We start from the raw sequence: 20,893 nt of genomic DNA, 5'->3' as shown, positions 1-20,893 counted from the left end.
CTCCCAGGGGGCTCCTTTCTTTAGGAGGTCTGAGAGGTGGCGCTGCCTTGCTGGCGAAACCATCGATGTGGTTTCGGCAGTAGCCAACCAGTCCTAAAAACGACCGGAGGGCTGAAACGTTCTGGGGAAGGGGCAATTTAGCGATCAAGTCAATTCTTTTATGCTCGATCTCGCGTTTGCCGTGTGTGATAATTGTACCCAAATATACCACTTTTTCTTCCAATATCTGGGCCTTTTTGGGGTTGACTTTACAGCCAATGGAATGTAATAATTCCAGGAGTTCGGACAGAAGCTCAATGTGTTCTTCCTTGGTGTCTGTCTGCAGTAGTAGGTCGTCTACATACTGTACCAGATATTCGGGGCGAGAAAATTTTGCTAGTCCATTTGCCAGCTGTCGGTGGAAAATGGAGGGGGAGTTGTGGAAGCCTTGTGGCAGGCAGGTCCACTTGTACTGCTGCGCTTTAAAAGTGAAGGCAAATTTATACTGGCACGCCTTTGCCAATGGAATGGACCAGAATCCATTACTGACGTCCAAAACCATGAAATATCGGGAATTGAGTCCCTGTTTGAGCATGGTCTCGGGACTTGTTGCTACGGTGGGGGCTGCTGCGGGGGTGACTTTATTGAGTTCCCGATAATCAATGGTCAAGCGCCATGATCCGTCGGGCTTTCTCACTGGCCAAATCGGGGCATTATTAGTAGAGGCTACCGGTCTTAGTACGCCCTGCTCTAATAAGCTCTTTATAACTTTTAGGATTTCTCCCTCTGCTTCTAGGGCGAATCCGTACTATTTTTGGGGTCTAGGGTCCGGTCCTGTTACTTGTACGGAGCCAGTCATCCGTCTACAGTTGTGCTTGTGGGTCGCGAATGCTGCCCTGTTATTTTGCAGGACTGCCCTAACCTGCCGGTCCGTGCTGTGTGGTGGGGTTGAACCAAAACTCGCCTACTGCGCTAATTTTGTTCATATAGTCCCCTATGTTGAGCGTTGCGGGGGCTCTAGCGGATTTCGCCATCTTCCAGACACACTGGTTGACTGGATCGAAGGATAGGTGGTGGGAATTCATAAAGTCGATTCCCAGAATGTGTTCTGCTGTGTGGGGGCAGGTCTACTAAAACTACGGGGTGTTTTGTGGTAATGTTCCCTATTTGAATGGGTACAGGGGCTGTGATGTGTCCCTGCTGTGTAAAGCCGCTGAGGGTGATAGTGTCTGTAGTGGGCCACGTGTCCTTACCAAGGGTGGAGGAATTTATGGTGGTGCGGGACCCTCCTGTGTCCCAAAGAAACTCGATAGGCTGTCCCCGAATTTTCGCTGCGACTACGGGTCGTCCTGACCTATCCCAAAGGTTAGTAGTTAGTGTAGTAACTACACCCTGTAGTTTTAGTAGACCTGCCCCCATACAGCAGAACACATTCTGGGAATCGACTTTATGAATTCCCACCAGCTTTAAACAGGCTTCTACTTCTAGGCACTTGCAGCTGGAGCTTGTTAATTAGTTAATTGGATTAGGCCAGTTTTTCAGAGGCTAGATTCACAGTATAAAAGTGATCCCCTACAGTGCAGACTTTGTTTGCACTGAGTGCTGAATTTGGTGCTTTTTGAGTGCGATAGTGAGAGTTTGGTGACCGAGGGAGTTAGGTGCTCCTTTCATTTTCTTTCCGACATTTCCGCAAAGAGTGCGAAGAGAGCCAGGAGTTTACAAGAAGTGTAGCAGAGTCGGAGGGCGGAGATCGAGTTAGTCCACACCAGCAGCTATATTCTGTAAGGTAAGAGGGGATGGAGGCTAGGCCAGTTACATGCTCCTCCTGTAGGATGTGGGTGGTGAGGGATACCACCGGTGTCCCCACTGACTATACCTGCGGGAAGTGCACCCAACTTCAGCTCCTCAAAGACCGTGTTAGGGAACTGGAGCTGAAGCTGGATGAACTTTGGATCATCCGGGAGGCAGAGGGGGTGATTGAGAAGAGTTACAGGGAGGTAACCACACCCAAGGTACAGGACAAGAATAGCTGGGTTACAGTCAGGGGAAAAAAAACAAACAGGCAGACAGTGCAGGGATCCCTCGTGGCCGTTCCCCTTCAAAACAAGTATACCGTTTTGGATGCTGTTGGGGGGGATGACCTACCGGGGGAAGGCCCTAGCGGCCAGGTCTCTGGCACTGAGTCTGGCTCTGGGGCTCAGAAGGGAAGGGGGGAGAATAGAAAAGCAATAGTTGTAGGAGATTCAATGGTTAGGGGAATAGGTAGGAGATTCTGTGGTCGCGAGCGAGACTCCCGGAAGGTATGTTGCCTCCCGGGTGCCAGGGCCAGGGATGTCTCTGATCGTGTCTTCAGGATCCTTAAGGGGGAGGGGGAGCAGCCAGAAGTCGTGGTGCACATTGGTACCAACGACATAGGTAGGAAAAGGGGTGTGGAGGTAATAAACAAATTTAGGGAGTTAGGCTGGAAGTTGAAAGCCAGGACAGACAGAGTTGTCATCTCTGGTTTGTTGCCGGTGCCACGTGATAGCGAGGCTAGGAATAGGGAGAGAGTGCAGTTGAACACGTGGCTGCAGGAATGGTGTAGGAGGGAGGGCTTCAGGTATTTGGATAATTGGAGCGCATTCTGGGGAAGGTGGGACCTGTACAAGCAGGACGGGTTGCATCTGAACCAGAGGGGCACCAATATCCTGGGAGGGAGGTTTGCTAGTACTCTTCGGGAGGGTTTAAACTAATTTGGCTGGGGAATGGGAACCGGATTTGTAGTCCAGCAACTAAGGTAGCCGATATTCAGGACGCCAAAGCATGTAATGAGGCAGTGGGGAAGGGAACACTGACAAAGGAGAGTATTTGCAGGCACGGAGATGGGTTGAAGTGTGTATACTTCAACGCAAGAAGCATCAGGAATAAGGTGGGTGAACCTAAGGCATGGATCGGTACTTGGGACTACGATGTGGTGGCCATCACGGAAACTTGGATAGAAGAGGGGCAGAAATGGTTGTTGGAGGTCCCTGGGTATAGATGTTTCAATAAGATTAGGGAGGGTGGTAAAAGAGGTGGGGCGGTGGCATTATTAATTAGAGATAGTATAACAGCTGCAGAAAGGCAGTTCGAGGAGTATCACCCTATTGAGGTAGTATGGGTTGAAGTCAGAAATAGGAAAGGAGCAGTCACCTTGTTAGGAGTTTTCTATAGGCCCCCCAATAGTAGCAGAGATGTGGAGGAACAGATTGGGAAACAGATTTTGGAAAGGTGCAGAAGTCATAGGGTAGTAGTCATGGGCGACTTTAACTTCCCAAATATTGAGTGGAAACTCTTTAGATCAAATAGTTTGGATGGGGTGGTGTTTGTGCAGTGTGTCCAGGAAGCTTTTCTAACACAGTATGTAGATTGTCCAACCAGAGGAGGGGCAATATTGGATTTAGTACTGGGTAATGAACCAGGGCAAGTGATAGATTTGTTAGTGGGGGAGCATTTTGGAGATAGTGACCACAATTCTGTGACTTTCACTTTAGTAATGGAGAGGGATAGGTACGTGCAACAGGGCAAGGTTTACAATTGGGGGAAGGGTAAATACAATGTTGTCAGACAAGAATTGAAGTGCATAAGTTGGGAACATAGGCTGGCAGGGAAGGACACAAGTGAAATGTGGAACTTGTTCAAGGAACAGGTGCTACGTGTCCTTGATATGTATGTCCCTGTCAGGCAGGGAAGAGATGGTCGAGTGAGGGAACCATGGTTGACAAGAGAGGTTGAATGTCTTGTTAAGAGGAAAAAGGTGACTTATGTAAGGCTGAGGAAACAAGGTTCAGACAGGGCATTGGAGGGATACAAGATAGCCAGGAGGGAACTGAAGAAAGGGATTAGGAGAGCTAAGAGAGGGCATGAACAATCTTTGGCGGGTAGGATCAAAGAAAACCCCAAGGCCTTTTACACATATGTGAGAAATATGAGAATGACTAGAGCGAGGGTAGGTCCGATCAAGGACAGTAGCGGGAGATTGTGTATTGAGTCTGAAGAGATAGGAGAGGTCTTGAATGAGTACTTTTCTTCTGTATTTACAAATGAGAGGGGCGATATTGTTGGAGAGGACAGTGTGAAACAGATTGGTAAGCTCGAGGAAATACTTGTTAGGAAGGAAGATGTGTTGGGCATTTTGAAAAACTTGAGGATAGACAAGTCCCCCGGGCCTGACGGGATATATCCAAGGATTCTATGGGAAGCAAGAGATGAAATTGCAGAGCCGTTGGCAATGATCTTTTCGTCCTCACTGTCAACAGGGGTGGTACCAGGGGATTGGAGAGTGGCGAATGTCGTGCCCCTGTTCAAAAAAGGAACTAGGGATAACCCTGGGAATTACAGGCCAGTTAGTCTTACTTCGGTGGTAGGCAAAGTAATGGAAAGGGTACTGAAGGATAGGATTTCTGAGCATCTGGAAAGACACTGCTTGATTAGGGATAGTCAGCACGGATTTGTGAGGGGTAGGTCTTGCCTTACAAATCTTATTGAATTCTTTGAGGAGGTGACCAAGCATGTGGATGAAGGTAAAGCAGTGGATGTAGTGTACATGGATTTTAGTAAGGCATTTGATAAAGTTCCCCATGGTAGGCTTCTGCACAAAGTAAGGAGGCATGGGATAGTGGGAAATTTGGCCAGTTGGATAACGAACTGGCTAACCGATAGAAGTCAGAGAGTGGTGGTGGATGGCAAATATTCAGCCTGGATCCCAGTTACCAGTGGTGTACCGCAGGGATCAGTTCTGGGTCCTCTGCTGTTTGTGATTTTCATTAATGACTTGGATGAGGGAGTTGAAGGGTGGGTCAGTAAATTTACAGACGATACGAAGATTGGTGGAGTTGTGGATAGTAAGGAGGGCTGTTGTCGGCTGCAAAGAGACATAGTAATAGGATGCAGAGCTGGGCTGAGAAGTGGCAGATGGAGTTTAACCCTGAAAAGTGTGAGGTTGTCCATTTTGGAAGGACAAATATGAATGCGGAATACAGGGTTAACAGTAGAGTTCTTGGCATTGTGGAGGAGCAGAGAGACCTTGGGGTCTATGTTCATACATCTTTGAAAGTTGCCACTCAAGTGGATAGAGCTGTGAAGAAGGCCTATGGTGTGCTAGCGTTCATTAACAGAGGGATTGAATTTAAGAGCCGTGAGGTGATGATGCAGCTGTACAAAACTTTGGTAAGGCCACATTTGGAGTACTGTGTACAGTTCTGGTCACCTCATTTTAGGAAGAATGTGGAAGCTCTGGAAAAGGTGCAAAGAAGATTTACCAGGATGTTCCCTGGAATGGAGAGTAGGTCTTACGAGGAAAGGTTGAGGGTGCTAGGCCTTTTCTCATTAGAGCGGAGAAGGATGAGGGGCGACTTGATAGAGGTTTATAAGATGATCGGGGAATAGATAGAGTAGACAGTCAGAGACTTTTTCCCCAGGTGGAACACACCATTACAAGGGGACATAAATTTAAGGTGAAAGGTGGAAGATATAGGAGGGATATCAGAGGTAGGTTCTTTACCCAGAGAGTAGTGGGGGCATGGAATGCACTGCCTGTGGAAGTAGTTGAGTCGGAAACATTAGGAACCTTCAAGCAGCTGTTGGATAGGTACATGGATTACGGGAAAATGATATAGTGTAGATTTATTTGTTCTTAAGGGCAGCACGGTAGCATTGTGGATAGCACAATTGCTTCACAGATCCATGGACCCAGGTTCGATTCCGGCTTGGGTCATTGTCTGTGCGGAGTCTGCACGTCCTCCCCGTGTCTGCGTGGGTTTCCTCCGGGTGCTCCGGTTTCCTCCCACAGTCCAAAGATGTGCGGGTTAGGTGAATTGGCCAATGATAAATTGCCCTTAATGTCCAAATTGCCCTTGGTGTTGGGTGGAGGTGTTGAGTTTGGGTAGGGTGCTCTTTCCAAGAGCTGGTGCAGACTCAAAGGGCTGAATGGCCTCCTTCTGCACTGTAAATTCAATGATAATCTATGATTAATCTAGGACAAAGGTTCGGCACAACATCGTGGGCCGAAGGGCCTGTTCTGTGCTGTATTTTCTATGTTCTATGTTAAAGGGTATCGCAGACCCAACTGGGGGAGCCCGTACACCGTCAGTCCGTTCCGGTCAAGTCCGTCTGATCCGAACGGGCGCTAACGCTATGGATGGGCTCTGCCTTTTTCTTACTCAGAGTGCCTGTCTGTTGGGCTCTCGGTGGCTTTTTAGGGGCATTGCACTCTTTGGCAAAATGTCCCAACTGTCCGCAGTTGTAACATTCTTGCGGTTTTGTTGGGGGGCTGTTCCTTCCCTCATTTACCCAGGCGGGGTTGTGAGGTGTTGCTTTTACTGCCTGCATGTCTGCGGCGGCTTGCTTTCCCTCTGTGGTTTTAGCGGCGGGTTGATTGTGAACAGACTGCTCCCAAACTTTTAACCACCCACTTCTCGTTATGAGCCTCCTCCGAGGGATCATAATTACTACAGGCATTCTGTCCTGCCTCGGTGGCATGGGAGATAAGGGTGCGGGTCCATTTGGCCATATTGTCTGGGGACAAATGGGCACGGTCTACGCCTCCGAAAACGGCTTCGAAGTGGATCCACAAGCGTCCTGCAAATGCTGTGGGGTGCTCAGACCTCTTCTGCCTACACTTATTTAGGCCATCTACGGGGTCACCCCGGTTATACCCGATCGCATCCAGGATCGCGGTATGCATTTCTGCAAGGGTGCCTCCTCCTACGTTCTGTGGGTCGGAAAGGGCTGCTGCTACCGATGGGTCTAGACTTAGAACCATGAGCTTTACATGCTCTCTCTCATCCAGGCCGTACATGGTCGCCTGATGTTTGACGGTGGCAAAGAAATGGTGTGGGTCTGAAGCGGGGAGGAAAGGTGTGTTTTTTGCACACGCGTCCTGTAATTGGGTCACTGTGAGGGGGGTGGAATATAGGAATTCCGCCTCGTCTGATGTGGCTGTGCGGTGGGTTGTTACAGGGTTCATCGGAGCCTGAACTACCTGCTGTGTGGGGGGTGGGGGTGCTTTTCTCCTTTGGGGCTTTCCCTGCGCACATGTTCCCTGAACATATCTCTGCGCTGTTTCCTGTAATTCTTCCCAATCAGGGCCGTCTTCCTGGTCTAAACTTTCCCCAAAGGTTTCTTGGAATCCCTTTTGGACAGAAAGCAGTGATTGCAGGTCTGCAATTTGATTCCGGCACTTCGCATGGTCTATGGTGCTCTGCCTTTGTTCTGTGGTTGCAGCGTGGAGCGCTCTCAAGGCTACCTTGAGATCACTACATTGTTTCTGTAGAGTCTCCACCTGCTTCTCTGTCTCTTTCTTTACCAGGACTGCACGCTGCGTGTCCTGATAAGCCTTTTCGTACTGGGACTGGAAACTACTCAAATGCGCCAGACAAGACTGGTGACCCCGTTTGGCGTCAGCCACCTCTTCGTCCTTTGCTGCTGATTTCCGCCTTAATTCCAGATTCTCTTTCTCCACCTCGCATACATCGACTTTACTCATACGATGTATGCCCTCTACTTCTTTGCGGAGCGTCCTGACGACCTCCTCTGTGCCTTGCAATTGTGCCAGACAGGACACAATTGCCATCGGCTTGCGAGCTTTTGTTAAGTTCTTTTTGTGGATTTCACTCATGTTCTCCCACCAAGTATGCCCTATACGTCCGGGACCTGAGTCGTCATTGTTACAGAAATCATTCCACATGGGCCATCCTTTGCCCTTGAGGTATTTCCGGATTTCCTCTTCCCAAGTGGGGCACTGTCCCACTCTACTGCTGCTGGTTGCTGCGACCGCAAATTCCTCGGGGTTCATGAGGCGTTGTATTGCCTGCATGGCCATCTCTCCTATCTGCTTGCTTCGGTTAAATTTGGTACAGGGGGCTAAGGTGGCGTCGTAGATGCGGGTACGGCTTGCGCTAATTTCCAAAAATACAGACTTCCGACAGTTTGGACGCAACAAAATCTATCAGTTTTACCTTATAGCCCTGTTAGTTTCGCATGCATACACACACTTCCGAATTATGAATTATTAATCAGAACCGCTTGAACACTTGTGTTTTTTTTTGTTTCTAATTGGATTCTAATTCAAAATTTCTTGGGTTCTCCCGGAGTGGTTTTCCACTTCTAGATCGGGTCCCATCAGAATGTCGCCAAAATGTTGCTCTTGTTCGCCTTAGTTTTATTAGCTCTAATTCTGTCACCTTTGCTCACGAGTCACCAGGTATCTTTCTGATACCGCCACGTGGTTCAAGCTCAAGTAATGATTAATAATACAGCACACCGCTTAGTAAATGTTAAATCAACGATCATTTATTATATACAGCAATAAATACTGATACAATAATCCTACTTCTAGACTATTACCTACCACTAAAGGCCAATACTTAACTTTGGTGATGGCCCACCAGGTCAGGGAAACGAATGGCTTATCGAATTGAGTCTGGCCTGCGGGATTTAAAAAGGCTGGTACAGGTCGATAGTCTGGAACACCTATCTGGTAGCGATCGCTGGAGTAAGACTTACTTGTTCTTTCGTCGAAGGGTCTCGAAGGTTGCGAGTGGGAGAAGAAGGGTCAATCTGAACTTGGCCCCTATCTTTATAATTCCCAGGGGCTTCCCGCCTCTCGGGGCAGACCTTGACCCTGGTCCCAAGTGATTGGACTTGGTCCCAATCACTGGGTTCGATATGCTCCAATAATTGGGCAATTCCTTGATCGGGGGTGGTCGTTCACCTTTCTTTGTCTCAGCCACTGCTGGCACCGAGAGGTCTGGATCAGCTTTCAATTGCTAATTTGTAGCAATTGTTCCCGGGGATGGCCGATTAAAATGCAGATGGCTGGGTTGATGTACTGTTAATGGTTGCAGGTATCGGTCTGGGCCGACTTCCCCAGAGCCGAATACACTGTTCTGTCTGCAGCTGTCCGTTTGAGTCCTGTTGGCTGATTTTCCCATCAGCCTTTTCAGTTCGCCATTTTACATCGGGGTTTGGCCAAATTAATCGGGAATCAGCCATTTTAGGTGGCTACAAGGGCAGCTGGGATGGATAATTTATGCTGGTCTTGTCGGCAACATTTACATCTTGTGAATGAATGAAAACGGTCAGTGGTAACATTGTAATACACCAAATCTGCAACTCCTTTGTGACATACCATGACATGAATCTGCCTGTACCTGTCATGACATCTGTATCAGCAAATAAGTCTCAGCAAACTGAATAATTTACTCATCTCCAGTCACACACACACAGGTTGAATTTTGTTGAGGCGGCAATGACTCTAACCGGGGACATGAAAGCTTGGCGCAAACTCTTGTCGGCCATTTCCAGGAGCCCTGACATGATTCTGTGTCCACCAAGACTAAATTCTCATTTATATAGCACTTTAAACACCCAGGGGATGTCTCATTAGCATTTTGAAGTACTTTTTGAAGTGGAGTCACTACTGTAATGAAGGAACTTCCATCCGGTAATTAACTGCCTGGCATAGAAGCTCCCACCCCTCTAAGGGTGGAGATTCCATCTCCAACAGTTGCTGAGCATTCAGCGGGCTGGTACCACTTCAGTCTCAGCAGTGCCACCGGAAGTGATCATCTTTATTGTTAATAAGAAAACTATTTTTAGTGATGTTCGGCCACTATTTTGCCCTGCACTCTTACTGAATAAAGGTTGGCCTAAATTCAGTGTGACAGTAGACAGTAATTTGTCCCCCCTCTGTAGCCATCTCAGATGGCCACCTGCAAAGGATCATGGGAATTGTGACCAACCCAGGACTCAGACACACTCGGAGCTTGTGTGTGTATTTGCAACCCAGATAGCTAGATGCGATCGAAATACCGCTCGTTTGCATTCTAATGGCCCATTTCCCCAGAGCAAAAGGACTGTACTCAAGTAACCGATACAGATGCAGACTAACCGGCGCCACTCCTTTTGCTAAGAAAGCCCAAACAGCCAAGGTCAATGACCGCTCAGGACATGCCCAGCCATCAAGGCACCCGCCCCTTTATTGGCCAAAATCGAAGGCAATGATCGAAGCCTGTCGAATTATTGGGTCCAAAGCTAAGGACCGCCCCAAAGAGCACGAAATCCCAGAGGGATAAGAAGAGACACAGCCATGTGCTCGGTCTCTCTTGGATCCGGCCTATGCGAACCCAAGTGCAGCATAACGACCAGACAGACAAGTTCAAGACCAATGATCACTACCAGACGGATGAGCGCAGCAGAAGCAGAGCCACTTCTTCCACCCAGCCACGCAAGGTCCGGACAAATGCCTTGTTCATCTACAAAGAGCTGGTTGCCCTGAAGTTAAGTCTCGGTTATTGTAGTTGTTAGGTGTAGTTTAACTTGTAATGTTTTATGTTGCATGTCGAAGTAATCCTTGTGTGTAAATAAACTATCTTTGAACTTGAACTGACTAACTGGTTGTTTAGTCTTTGATCGATATCCGGTAAAGCCTTGTGGTGGTATCATTTGATACCTGGCGACTCTGAAAAGCAATATTATCATTAGTAACTGCCGTATCTAGTTAATTTGGCAACATTATTGGTGCTGATTGGCAACACCTTCCCCCACCCCTCTTGGGCCATCTGTTCCCTGTTCCGAGTTTCTCTTTGACACATTGGTCACCTTTGTTATGTCATTAACACATTTTAATCTCTTTATATGAGACTATCAGCACCCTTCTTAGCCTTAATCACCCCATTTACATTCTTTTCGTCTTTCGGTTCACGTCAGCTTTGTCAATCTCCACCTGTCGCTGGCCCTCTCTCCAGCTCCACCGCTCCACGCCCCCCACAACAGTATAAATCTGACCCTATTTCGAGTTCTCTCCAGCTTTGACAGAAGTATTACAGTTTATCGAGCCTGCTCCATCTTTCCGTTGGATCATGGCTGATCATCCAACTTCACTTACCTGCACTATCTCCATAACCCCTTAATGTCATTAGTCTCTCGAAATCTATCAATTTCTGTCTTAAACATCTTCAAAGATTGACTTTCACAGCCCTTGGGTAGAAAATTCTAAAGATGCATCACCCTCTGAGTGAAGAAATTCCTCCTCATCTAAGTCTTAAGTGGCCTCCCCCTTATTCTGAGAACTATGTCCCCTGGTTCTAGACTCACCAGCGAGAGAAAACAGCCTATCTACATCTATCCTGTCATGTCCTTTGAGAGGTTTGTTAGTTTCAATGAGATCACCTCATTTTTTGAAGCTCAAGAGAATACAAATCCAGTTTCCCTAATCTCTCCTCATAAATCAATCCCACCGACCCAGGGATTAGTCTGGTGAACCTCTGTTGCACTGCCACAATGGCAAGTATATCCTTTCTGAGGTGACCAAGACTACTGTACAGTAGGTGCGGTGTCACCAAGGCTCTGCACAATTGTAGCATGACAACTTTATCCTGTACTCCAATCCCCTTGCGATAATGGCCAACATAAATTTCTAGTCTGTAGGAACCTTTCCAAAATCTACGATGCTGCTCATCTGGTCCAGGGTGTTTATCAAACTTCAATCCAGTCAACTTTTCAAGTATTACCTCCTTACTAATATTAATTTCTTCCAGTGCCCCCGTTCCACAAATCCCTTGGTTGTCTAGTATTTCTAGGTGATTTTCTGTATCCTCTTCCATGAAGAGAGGCACAAAACAACTGTTTAGTTCCTCCGCCATTTCTCTGTTCTCCAGATTAAATTCTCCTGTCTCCCACCTGTACTGGGACCTCATTTGTCTGATTCATTCGCATACCTAAAGAAACTTGTACAGTCCACCTTTATGTTTCTCACTAGCTTGCATTCATGTTCTCTTTTCTCTTTATCAGTTTCTTAGTCACCCTTTGCTGGCATAAATCTATCTTAATCTTTGGTGAGTGATTTGTGCATGAGTGGCACTGGCTGTAAACTGATTTGGAATGTCCTGAGGTTGTGAAAGGTGTTATATATAAATTTACAATGGCCAGCACAAACCCTGTCTTCACTGAATATCCACATGCACATGGAATGCGATTTAACAAAAAAATTTCTGAAGTGTGAATTTGGATGTGTTTGGCGGGGTATTTCTCTACGGCCGCATTGGCAAGATTGTGGCCCATATTTAACGGCACTTCGTGCCAGAAATGGCTCAGTCTGTGACGACCACAGCTGAGGCCCTCAACATCATGTCCCAGTTGCTGAGGGACATGTCCCAGAAGCAGGCACTGGAGAGCATGGTCCAGTCACTAAGGAGCATCGCCGAGGGCGTTGACACCATGGTACAGACAATGGGGAGCCACCAGGACAGGAAAGGCTGGATGACTCGGAGGCCTCTGGAGCTCACTCCAGCTGCCCCTCAGCCTATGGAGACCCCAGGGCCCTACAGGCACTGCCAGGAAGGAGGAAGCGCTGGAGACCAGCCGGGGCCTGCCACCAAGGAGACAATAGTGGTCTCCAGTTCTTCCGAATCCCGCCCTCCTGACAGTGGCGCATCTCAAGGGCAGTGCCAGATCAGGGTGGCACTACGATGCCAGTGACACCGGTATGTCAACCGGGGGCTCCTGGCTCCAGGCCCTCCAGAGGACATCCGCCAAGGGCATCAAAGGCCACAGGGTGCGGAACACATGAGATATCGCAGTGGACCACAAAAGATCAAGGAGAGGATCACTGATTGGGCATGGGGGTGGGGGGCACGATCTGTAATTAGGAGGAATGGAAATATCAAATGTTCACAAGATCTCTGCAGACCCCGTTCAGAGGATGTGTGAGCACACTATCATTAGAAGGACAGGAGTCAGACTTTGCCATAAACAGCCGAGCACCAGAGCTAATCATCACTCTCTTGCCTTGTATATTGACAGCTGACAGTGCCGACACAGGCCCATCGTCCTGGGATGATGTGACACAAACCTTTGGAGGGTGGAACAAAGTAGTTGAGGAGGGGAGGGGGGTGGGGTGAGAGGGTTGGGGAATTGTGGTGTGGGGTGGTGAGGAGGAGAGAAACGGGTGGGAAGGAGGTAAATGGGTGAGGATAAGGGCCTCCCAGGTCCTCTGGGCATGCCGAATCCTGGCCGCCGTCTTCTTCCGGCTCCTCGTGCGGGTCCTCCCCGGGCTCATCCTGCATCCCCTCCTGGTGGTCCTCCTTCTCCTCCTCCAGCATGTCGACCCATTGCTGTGCCAGGTTCTTGAGGGCACAGCAGACCATCACAAAGCTGGACACCCTTTGTGCACCACCAGAGGGGTCCAGGCATTGGAACCACATTTTGAACAGTCTGATGCACCATTCAATGACAGAATGGGTGGCAGCATGGGCCGCGTTATATCGGGTCTCCGCCTCGGTCTCCGTCCTCCGCATTGACGTCATCAGCCAAGACCTCAGGGGTGTATCCCTTATTCCCCAGGAGCCGATCCATCTTCCTGGGGTAGTCCTCAAAGACGCCGGGGATCTCCGAGTGCCCCAGCATGTAGCTGTCATGCACACTCCCTGGGAGGCGTGCACACACGTGCATGATCCGCAGGTGGTAGTCGCACAAGAATTGAACATTTAGGGAGTGGAACCCCTTCCTGTTAATAAAGAGTACTGCCTGATGTCCCAGTGCGTGCAAGGCGATATGCGTGCCATGTATTGTCTCCCTGGACCTGGGACATCCTGGCAACGGCAGAGAATCCTGTAGTCCAGGCACCTTGGTAGGCCTGATCCAGCTCAAAAATTGATAAAGTCTGATGCCCGGGCATACAGGGCATCCATGACCTCATGGATGAACTTGTAGGAAGTAGCTTGGGAAATGTTGCACAAGTAGTCGCTCGAGCCTTTGAATGAACCGGTTGCATAGATGTTCAAGGCTGCGGTGCCTTCATGGTCACCAGGAGTAGGTGTCCTCCTCAACGGGGTGCCAGGTCCATGAGGACATGGCACAGGTGCTGCACTGTCTTTGTTGAGATGGAGTCTCCCACGGCACATACTGTCAGTCACCTCCTCGAAAGACCAACAACACCTGTACACCTTGGGCCGTCGCTGGGTCCCCCTCTGGGTTCCTCCTCAGCTTGATGGGCGGCCGGGTCTTTCGGGTGTGCGGTGGCCTCCTGCACATGGATGCCACCTCCAGTGTGCGTCGATGCTGATGTCGCCATCTCCAGTGTCTGCCTGCTTCAGCTACCACCAGCACCGCAAGGGCAGCCTCTGCGGACCGGAAGCACCAGCCATATTGTTATTTCTGTAAGGAATTGGAGAAGAAGGAGAGACCAACAATCAGTTAGGGCTTCCACCCCGGGCCCCTCTATTCCCCCAAGCCTCCCTCACGCTTACATGTCCCACCTTCTCTCAGAGTCCCATCTACCGAACCAGTTGTGCTAGAAAACCTCACTCTGCACACTCACCCCTGGTGACAGCAGGAGCCCCTGGATCCCAGACCCTTACGGGGAATATTAGGGAGACCGTGCTCAGGTGCCCTTCCTTGATCCATACACTTATCCTATGGTCGCGATGATATCCTCAGTGCTGAAGCCCAGCTCGAGTGTTTGATTGTTGGCTGCTGCCTCTGTGGTGCTGACACTTCTAGAGTTCAGACAAACTGTTCAGGCTTCAGAGTTTAATTGAAATGCGGTGCAATAATCATCGTCTGAGACATGGCACGTGTGCCCAAGAGAATCCACTTGAGAATATTTTGTTTGTTAAACGATCAACAGTAACAAAGATTTGAAAATCAACCGTGTAACTCCGTGTAACTTCAAGGCTCACTTTCACAAAGAAAAACACTATCACATGTAAAACAGCATGTTCCTCAACAGAAACGGAGGATAAACCTGAGAATCTGTTACCATGTCCAGAACTTTGTCATAGAAATGATCTTTCCATCAATGTGTTAGTACCACATATCAGTGCCATTCTCCATCCAGGAGGCGCAACTGTGCAGGCTCTCCCACACAGCCTAACCTCACCGAAATTAAATTCTGGCACCCACATATTCCACTAGCGCTCAGGGTGCAGTTGCACATCATGACTTCCAGCATGTTTAACCTGCAGTGATGTACCAATTACATGCATCATTCACCACCCCAACAACAAAAGCATCAGCAATCTGCGAAAGTATTTCTTCAACGGCATCATCAGGTGGCCCATTCAGATCAATGTCACGCACCAGGTCCTGCAGTGTCTTCTTGCTTCAAACCTGATTGCCTTCTGGCCTTGTATGTCCCCTGAGCCCAGTGTTCCAGGACCCAGGTAACTTGGAAAAAATTGTCCCTCTTTCCGGCTACAGAAAAGGAAAGAAACAGCAACAGCAGCTTCCAGGTATCTGGAGGAGCAAGCAGCAAACACAACCTTCAGCTGTGAAGTTCTCTCACAACTAACAAGGCCAATTCCTCCTTAGCAATAGCTTTCAGCTGTGAAGCTAGAGGCTGCTCACAGTCAAAGGGAGTTAAAGTGACTGTCAGTATCGAACCAAGTGCAGGGCTGTGTCCTGGAAGTGTTTGGTCGGGCAGACGGGCAGCAGCTGCAGTTGCCGCTGTTATGGGCAACCACAATATTTAAAGATGGCTTGAAGGCCTCACGGACAAAACGCCCCTCAATAACCCCCCCCCCCCCCCCCCCGGCTCGGCCCACTGGCGACCCCAACCTGGAACGCTTCAGCCAGTGGGAGGCAGTGGCACAGTGGTATTTTCACTGGACTAGTAATCCAGAGACCCAGACTAATGCTCTGAGGTCCTGGGTTCGAATCCCACCATGGCAGATGGTGAAATTTGAGTTCAATAAAAAAATAATCTGGAATTAAAAGTCTAATGATGACCATGAAAGCAATGCCGATTGTCGTAAAAACCCATCTGGTTCATTAATGTCCTTCTGGGAAGGAAATCTGCTGTCCTTACTTGGTCTGGCATCCAAAGCCACACAGCGATGGGGTTGACTATTAACTGCCCCTGCACTGAAATGGCCGAGGAAGCCATTTAGGCAATTAGGAATGGGCAACAAATGCTGGCCCAGTAAAAAAAAAAAAAAATGCCCCCCCCCCCCCCCCCCCGCACAACCGGCCCAGGGGCGACTCCCAACCTGGAACGCTTCAGCCCTCAACCTAGCCCAACAACCCACGAGAACTGGGGCAGTAGCTCCAGTGCCCTTGATCTGCATCCCGGAAAAAGGAAATGGCTACTCACCTCTATAATTCCCCTGAACAGCCATTACGCCAGCTTCACATTTTTAAAAAGCAGTACTAAGCGACGCCCGCCTCTCGCTGGGGAGCCGGTTAATTCCCGGGAGGCCGTTGCATTCTAATTCAGTCTCCCTAATGAGATGGAGATGAATGCCAATGAGGGTTAATGATATGCATGTCATATCCGGAAAATGCCATCGGGAGGGGGCCGGTTAGATAGCAAATTGATTCGTGCCAGGCGCGAATCTAGATTTTGGCTTTCCCAGTATTTAATCTGGGCACCCAGATCCGCGTCGGGCGCAATTCAGTGGTTCAATTGTGCCCATAGTGTCAGTCAAGATCACTGCATAGTAATCAGTAAGAATCTGGTTGACTTTCCCCTCCTTCACTCAGACACATTGACAATTGAGGTGTTCCAAACTATATCCTGACTGACATCAGCCAACTCATGAAAAGATTTAAATTGGAGGAGGAATTGGGGTGGAAATTAACAACACTGATTTTGAGTATCCTCACCCCTCCCAATAAAATGGAAATATTAATTTTGATGTTTTCCTACCCTGTTATTTGTAGGTCTGTCAGCATGTGATGCCTGTCAATGAGAGGCTGGAATGGATTTACTGCTGCACAGAAAGTGTTGTGACCTGAAATGAAGCATAAGCAAAGAGATGCATTATTGAGCTGCATTATCCAGCATCTGGGAGGCAACGCTTCTGTGTCCAACGTGTGAAGTCAAATTGACACTTTTGTGTGCGTGCTGTCTAATGTATTTTTAATTGATCTCATTTATTTGCTGGCTAAGTGTTTTGTATAATTATGGTTCTATGCAGCATGGAATTTACATATCTAAAGGGAAATTTTTAATGCTGATTTTTGAAATCACACTGCACAAGAAATGTTTTTTGGGAGGGTATTACTATAGTTTGATCTAATGTGGCATTATGTGTATTTGTGAAAGACACCCTAATTAAAACAACACAATTCTCACAAAAGGTAAAATGAATGCTGTGGCCTAAAACCATAGGCATTAGAGAGCGACATTGGAGCATATCTCATGACCAGATGGTCTCCAGGCCATCCATCAATCCAGTCCATCTGCTCCTGCTGAAGCGAATTCTGCCAGGCTTTTGGCCAGGCCACCAGATGTAGTGTCTCATGTTTGCATGAAATTCACCATACTCCAACTAAAACTGATATTCTGATATTTTATGATGTTGCACAACAGGGTAGCACGGTAGCTTAGTGGTTAGCACAGTTGCTTCACAGCTCCAGGGTCCCAGGTTTGATTCCCGGCTTATGTCACTGTCTGTGTGGAGTCTGCATGCTCTCCCCGTGTCTGCGTGGGTTTCCTCCGGGTGCTCCGGTTTCCTCCCACAGTCCAAAGATGTACAGGGTAGGTGGATTGGCCATGTTAAATTGACCTTCGTGTCCAAAAATGTTAGGTGGGGTTACTGGGTTTCAGGGATAGGGTGGAGGGTGCTCTTTCCAAGGGCTGGTGCAGACTCAATGGGCTGAATGGCCTCCTTCTGCACTGTAAATTCTATTATTCTATGATCTTTTGTCCACCTGAATGCTCTGTGCAATAAATGGCAGCCTTGAAGGAACCTTAGTTAAGATTATTGCACCTACCTAGCGAAAGCAAGTTACCATGCAGAGAGATCTGTGTGATGAAAACAAAATACATTAATTTGTGTACATTGAACAACATTATGGACAGATTTCATACAGTACAGAAGAGGCCCTTCAGCATATCGAGTCTGCACCGACAAAACTAAACTAAATCTACACTAATTCCACCTTCCAACACTTGGTCCATAGCCCTGAATGTTATGACATTTCAAATACTCATCCACGTACGTTTTCTTTTTTAATCTAAGGTACACTCTCTTTATTGTCTCCCATCAGATCACCTTTACCTTTACCACTTAAGTATTTCTCATGTCCCCAGTTCCTATCCCTCACCGGCTGAAACTAATGTCGGAAACCAATCTTTGATTTATGAACTAATTCATAATCATCTGTCATTTCCGCTGCTAATCTCGCAGTTTTAACCCTCTTCTTCCACAAGAGTTCTCACTACATCAGGAATTGAATTTTTAAACTCCTCCAAAAGTATAATTTCTCTGAGAGCTTCATACGTTTGGTCTATTTTCAAAGCTCTATCAAAATTACTCTGTTTGAGCCTTTCAAACTCCATGTATGTTTGACCAAATTCTTTCCTTAAATTTCTAAGCCTTTGTCTGTAAGCTTCAGGCACTAGCTCATATGCACTTAAAATGGATTTCTTCACTTCCTCATACATTCCAGCTATCTCCTCCAATAGTGATGCAAACACTTCACTAGCCCTACCTACCAGCTTTGTTTGAATCAGTAATACCCACATGTCCTGTGGCCATTGCATTTGTTTAGCTACCTTCTCAAATGAAATGAAAAAGGCTTCTACCTCCTGCTCGTCAAACCTTGGCAATGCTTGCACATATTTAAATAGATCCCCACCACATCTTCGACAATGACGCTCTTTCTCATTTATCCTCATCCATCTCCTCCAACTGTACGTGTCCCTTTGCGTCTGCCAATTTTAACTGATTTTCATGTTTCACATCCATTTTCCGAAGTTCAAACTCTCTCTTTTTCCCTTTCCACTCTATCTCTTTCTTTGTTTCTTTCTTCTCTCTCTTTTTCTTTTTCCTCTCTATCTCTTTCTTTTTCTTTCATTGCATATTCAAGCTGCTTTAATTCTTTTTCATGTTCAAGTTGCTTTAATTCTTTTTCATATTCAAATTGCTTAATCTGCAACTGGAGCTTTGCCACATCTAATGAGTCAAACTATCTCAGGCAACTTTAAATGCTTAACCACTGCCAAAATTACCTCATCTTTTCACATTTTGCTAGGCAGTGTTAACTGCAATGCTTCCGCCAAACCTAACAGTCTGTTTTTACTCTCTGTCTGTAAGGTGTCACGCGTTACCGCGTCCAACCCCAAAAACTTCTGAGCCTCTGAAAGAGCCATTGTTCACAACACTCTCCCCACTTAAACTAAAATACCACACCGGAAAAGCAATAATCCATCACTGTCCTTAAGTTCACAAAAGCCAATCCAATAGATAGACTTTTATCCCCCTCGAGCCCCCAATTGTTATGGGCGAGGCGTTTTCAGAACCCCAAAATGTATCATGGAGTTCAACCAACCTCCCCCTTTAATGTATTTGTTGCTTTTCCTAGCACACGGCTTGTTCCCTAGGTGTGGGATTACAATTATGGACACGTGGGTTTTTAAACACAAAACAATGTTTATTCCATGAACTCAACTTAACATCTTAAATAAACATTGGATCTCTTAACACCCCTTACTTCAAAGATAACTCATAAAATATTGCAACAGTAAATAATTCCTCAAAATGTTCCTTCAAACTTCCAAGAGACTTAACACCTTTAAACAGAATCACATCAGGTTAAAGGCTTCACTATTATGAGTTTAAATCACCCAAATGATCTAGAGATAGTCTTTCATGGCAGAGATCCAGCTCACTGCAAACACAGACACTCCCAAGCTCTTTTCAAACTGCAAAGCTAAACTGCAAAATGGCTGACCTGACCTCAGCTCCACCCACTCTCTGACATCATTGTTTTCTTAAAGGTACATTGCTTAAACATCCATGTCTTAAAGGTTATCTCACATGACACAAGTATACTGCTACACATTCTGCATCTTGCTTCTAAAATGAATAGGTGTAAGTCTGCCGGCATAAAGATCTCATGTGAACAAACTTGGACAGTCTCAACCCAGTTGCTGGGAACGTTGGCCTGCAGAAAAACACTGCCTCAAAATTGGCCATGTAGATTGGCTGGTGTGGGAAATGGAAAAATGTCAGACTGGTGCAGTAATGGGTAGTCATGCAAGGTTACATCAAAGCACCTAACCTTGGCATACTTGATTTTGGTGTACTTGATGCTGAAATGGATACTGAAAAAAAAAGTATGTTACATTAAATGTTTTCACCCTGACAAACACAAAAATTCACCAAACTAGATAATTGATCATATTCTAGATAATCTGCAATTCTTTTAACACCTTGATCATTGTTTGCCTATATATTACACATAAAATATTTCAGAAATAATATTGTTGACTTCAGTATTTTTGCTATCTGAGCTGAGCATCTTTGGGGTAATAATTGCTCCCAAACCACTCACTTCTTTCACTGCCCCAAAGGATCAACAATCATTGGCCCTCTCCAGGATATTTGGTCATTCCAGAACAAGATTTTTCCATGTACAATATAATTATGATTTATTCTCTTAATATTTTGGAGCTTGCTGACACTTAGTCCTTTCCTCTCACAGAAACTTTACTGCCTGACTTTACTTTCAAATACCAGTATCACCCAAACTACCACAGTGATGGCACAATTCTTATCTCCAGTTTAATTTTGGTCTCTTATCCCTATTTCTCTGTTACCTTATCCTCCTTTGTATATTTAAAAATGTTCCATTCCTCACACCTATCTTTTAAAATCTTAAAAACTTACTTGGCAGGATTCTCCGTTCCTGAGACTATGGACTGGATTCTCCGATTTTGAGACTAAGTGCCGACGCTGGCGTGGGAACTGTGACGATGCCAAAATCGGCGGCGAACCTTAACCAATTCCGGGACCGGAGAGGGGCTAGCAGTGGCGCCGGGTAGAGCTCCCGGCTCCTGTGCCAAAAATGTCCAGAGAATGGCCGGATCCGTGGCCGTGCGTGCGCACAGCGACGACCAGCAGTGGTCGCATCATATAACATGGCGCCGGCCGTGCGCAGATCCGAC

General features: G+C 47.2%; 1 protein-coding gene across 6 annotated transcripts in view; it reads left to right on the top strand.

Moving 5' to 3' along the window:
- Nucleotides 1-20,207, top strand: part of efcab7 (EF-hand calcium binding domain 7) — a 197,274-nt gene extending 177,067 nt beyond the window's left edge. For all 6 annotated transcript variants that reach the window (XM_072511144.1, XM_072511147.1, XM_072511143.1 and 3 more), the window contains one exon: nucleotides 16,660-20,207. In XM_072511144.1, coding sequence (XP_072367245.1) covers nucleotides 16,660-16,734 — 75 coding nt within the window. In that variant the 3' untranslated portion in view covers nucleotides 16,735-20,207. The remainder of the gene's footprint in view (nucleotides 1-16,659) is intronic.
- Nucleotides 20,208-20,893: the final 686 nt, after the last annotated feature.

This window comes from Scyliorhinus torazame, chromosome 7 (assembly GCF_047496885.1).
Source record: "Scyliorhinus torazame isolate Kashiwa2021f chromosome 7, sScyTor2.1, whole genome shotgun sequence".
Lineage (NCBI taxonomy): Eukaryota > Metazoa > Chordata > Chondrichthyes > Carcharhiniformes > Scyliorhinidae > Scyliorhinus > Scyliorhinus torazame.
This window is presented reverse-complemented; position numbering and strand designations above follow the sequence as displayed.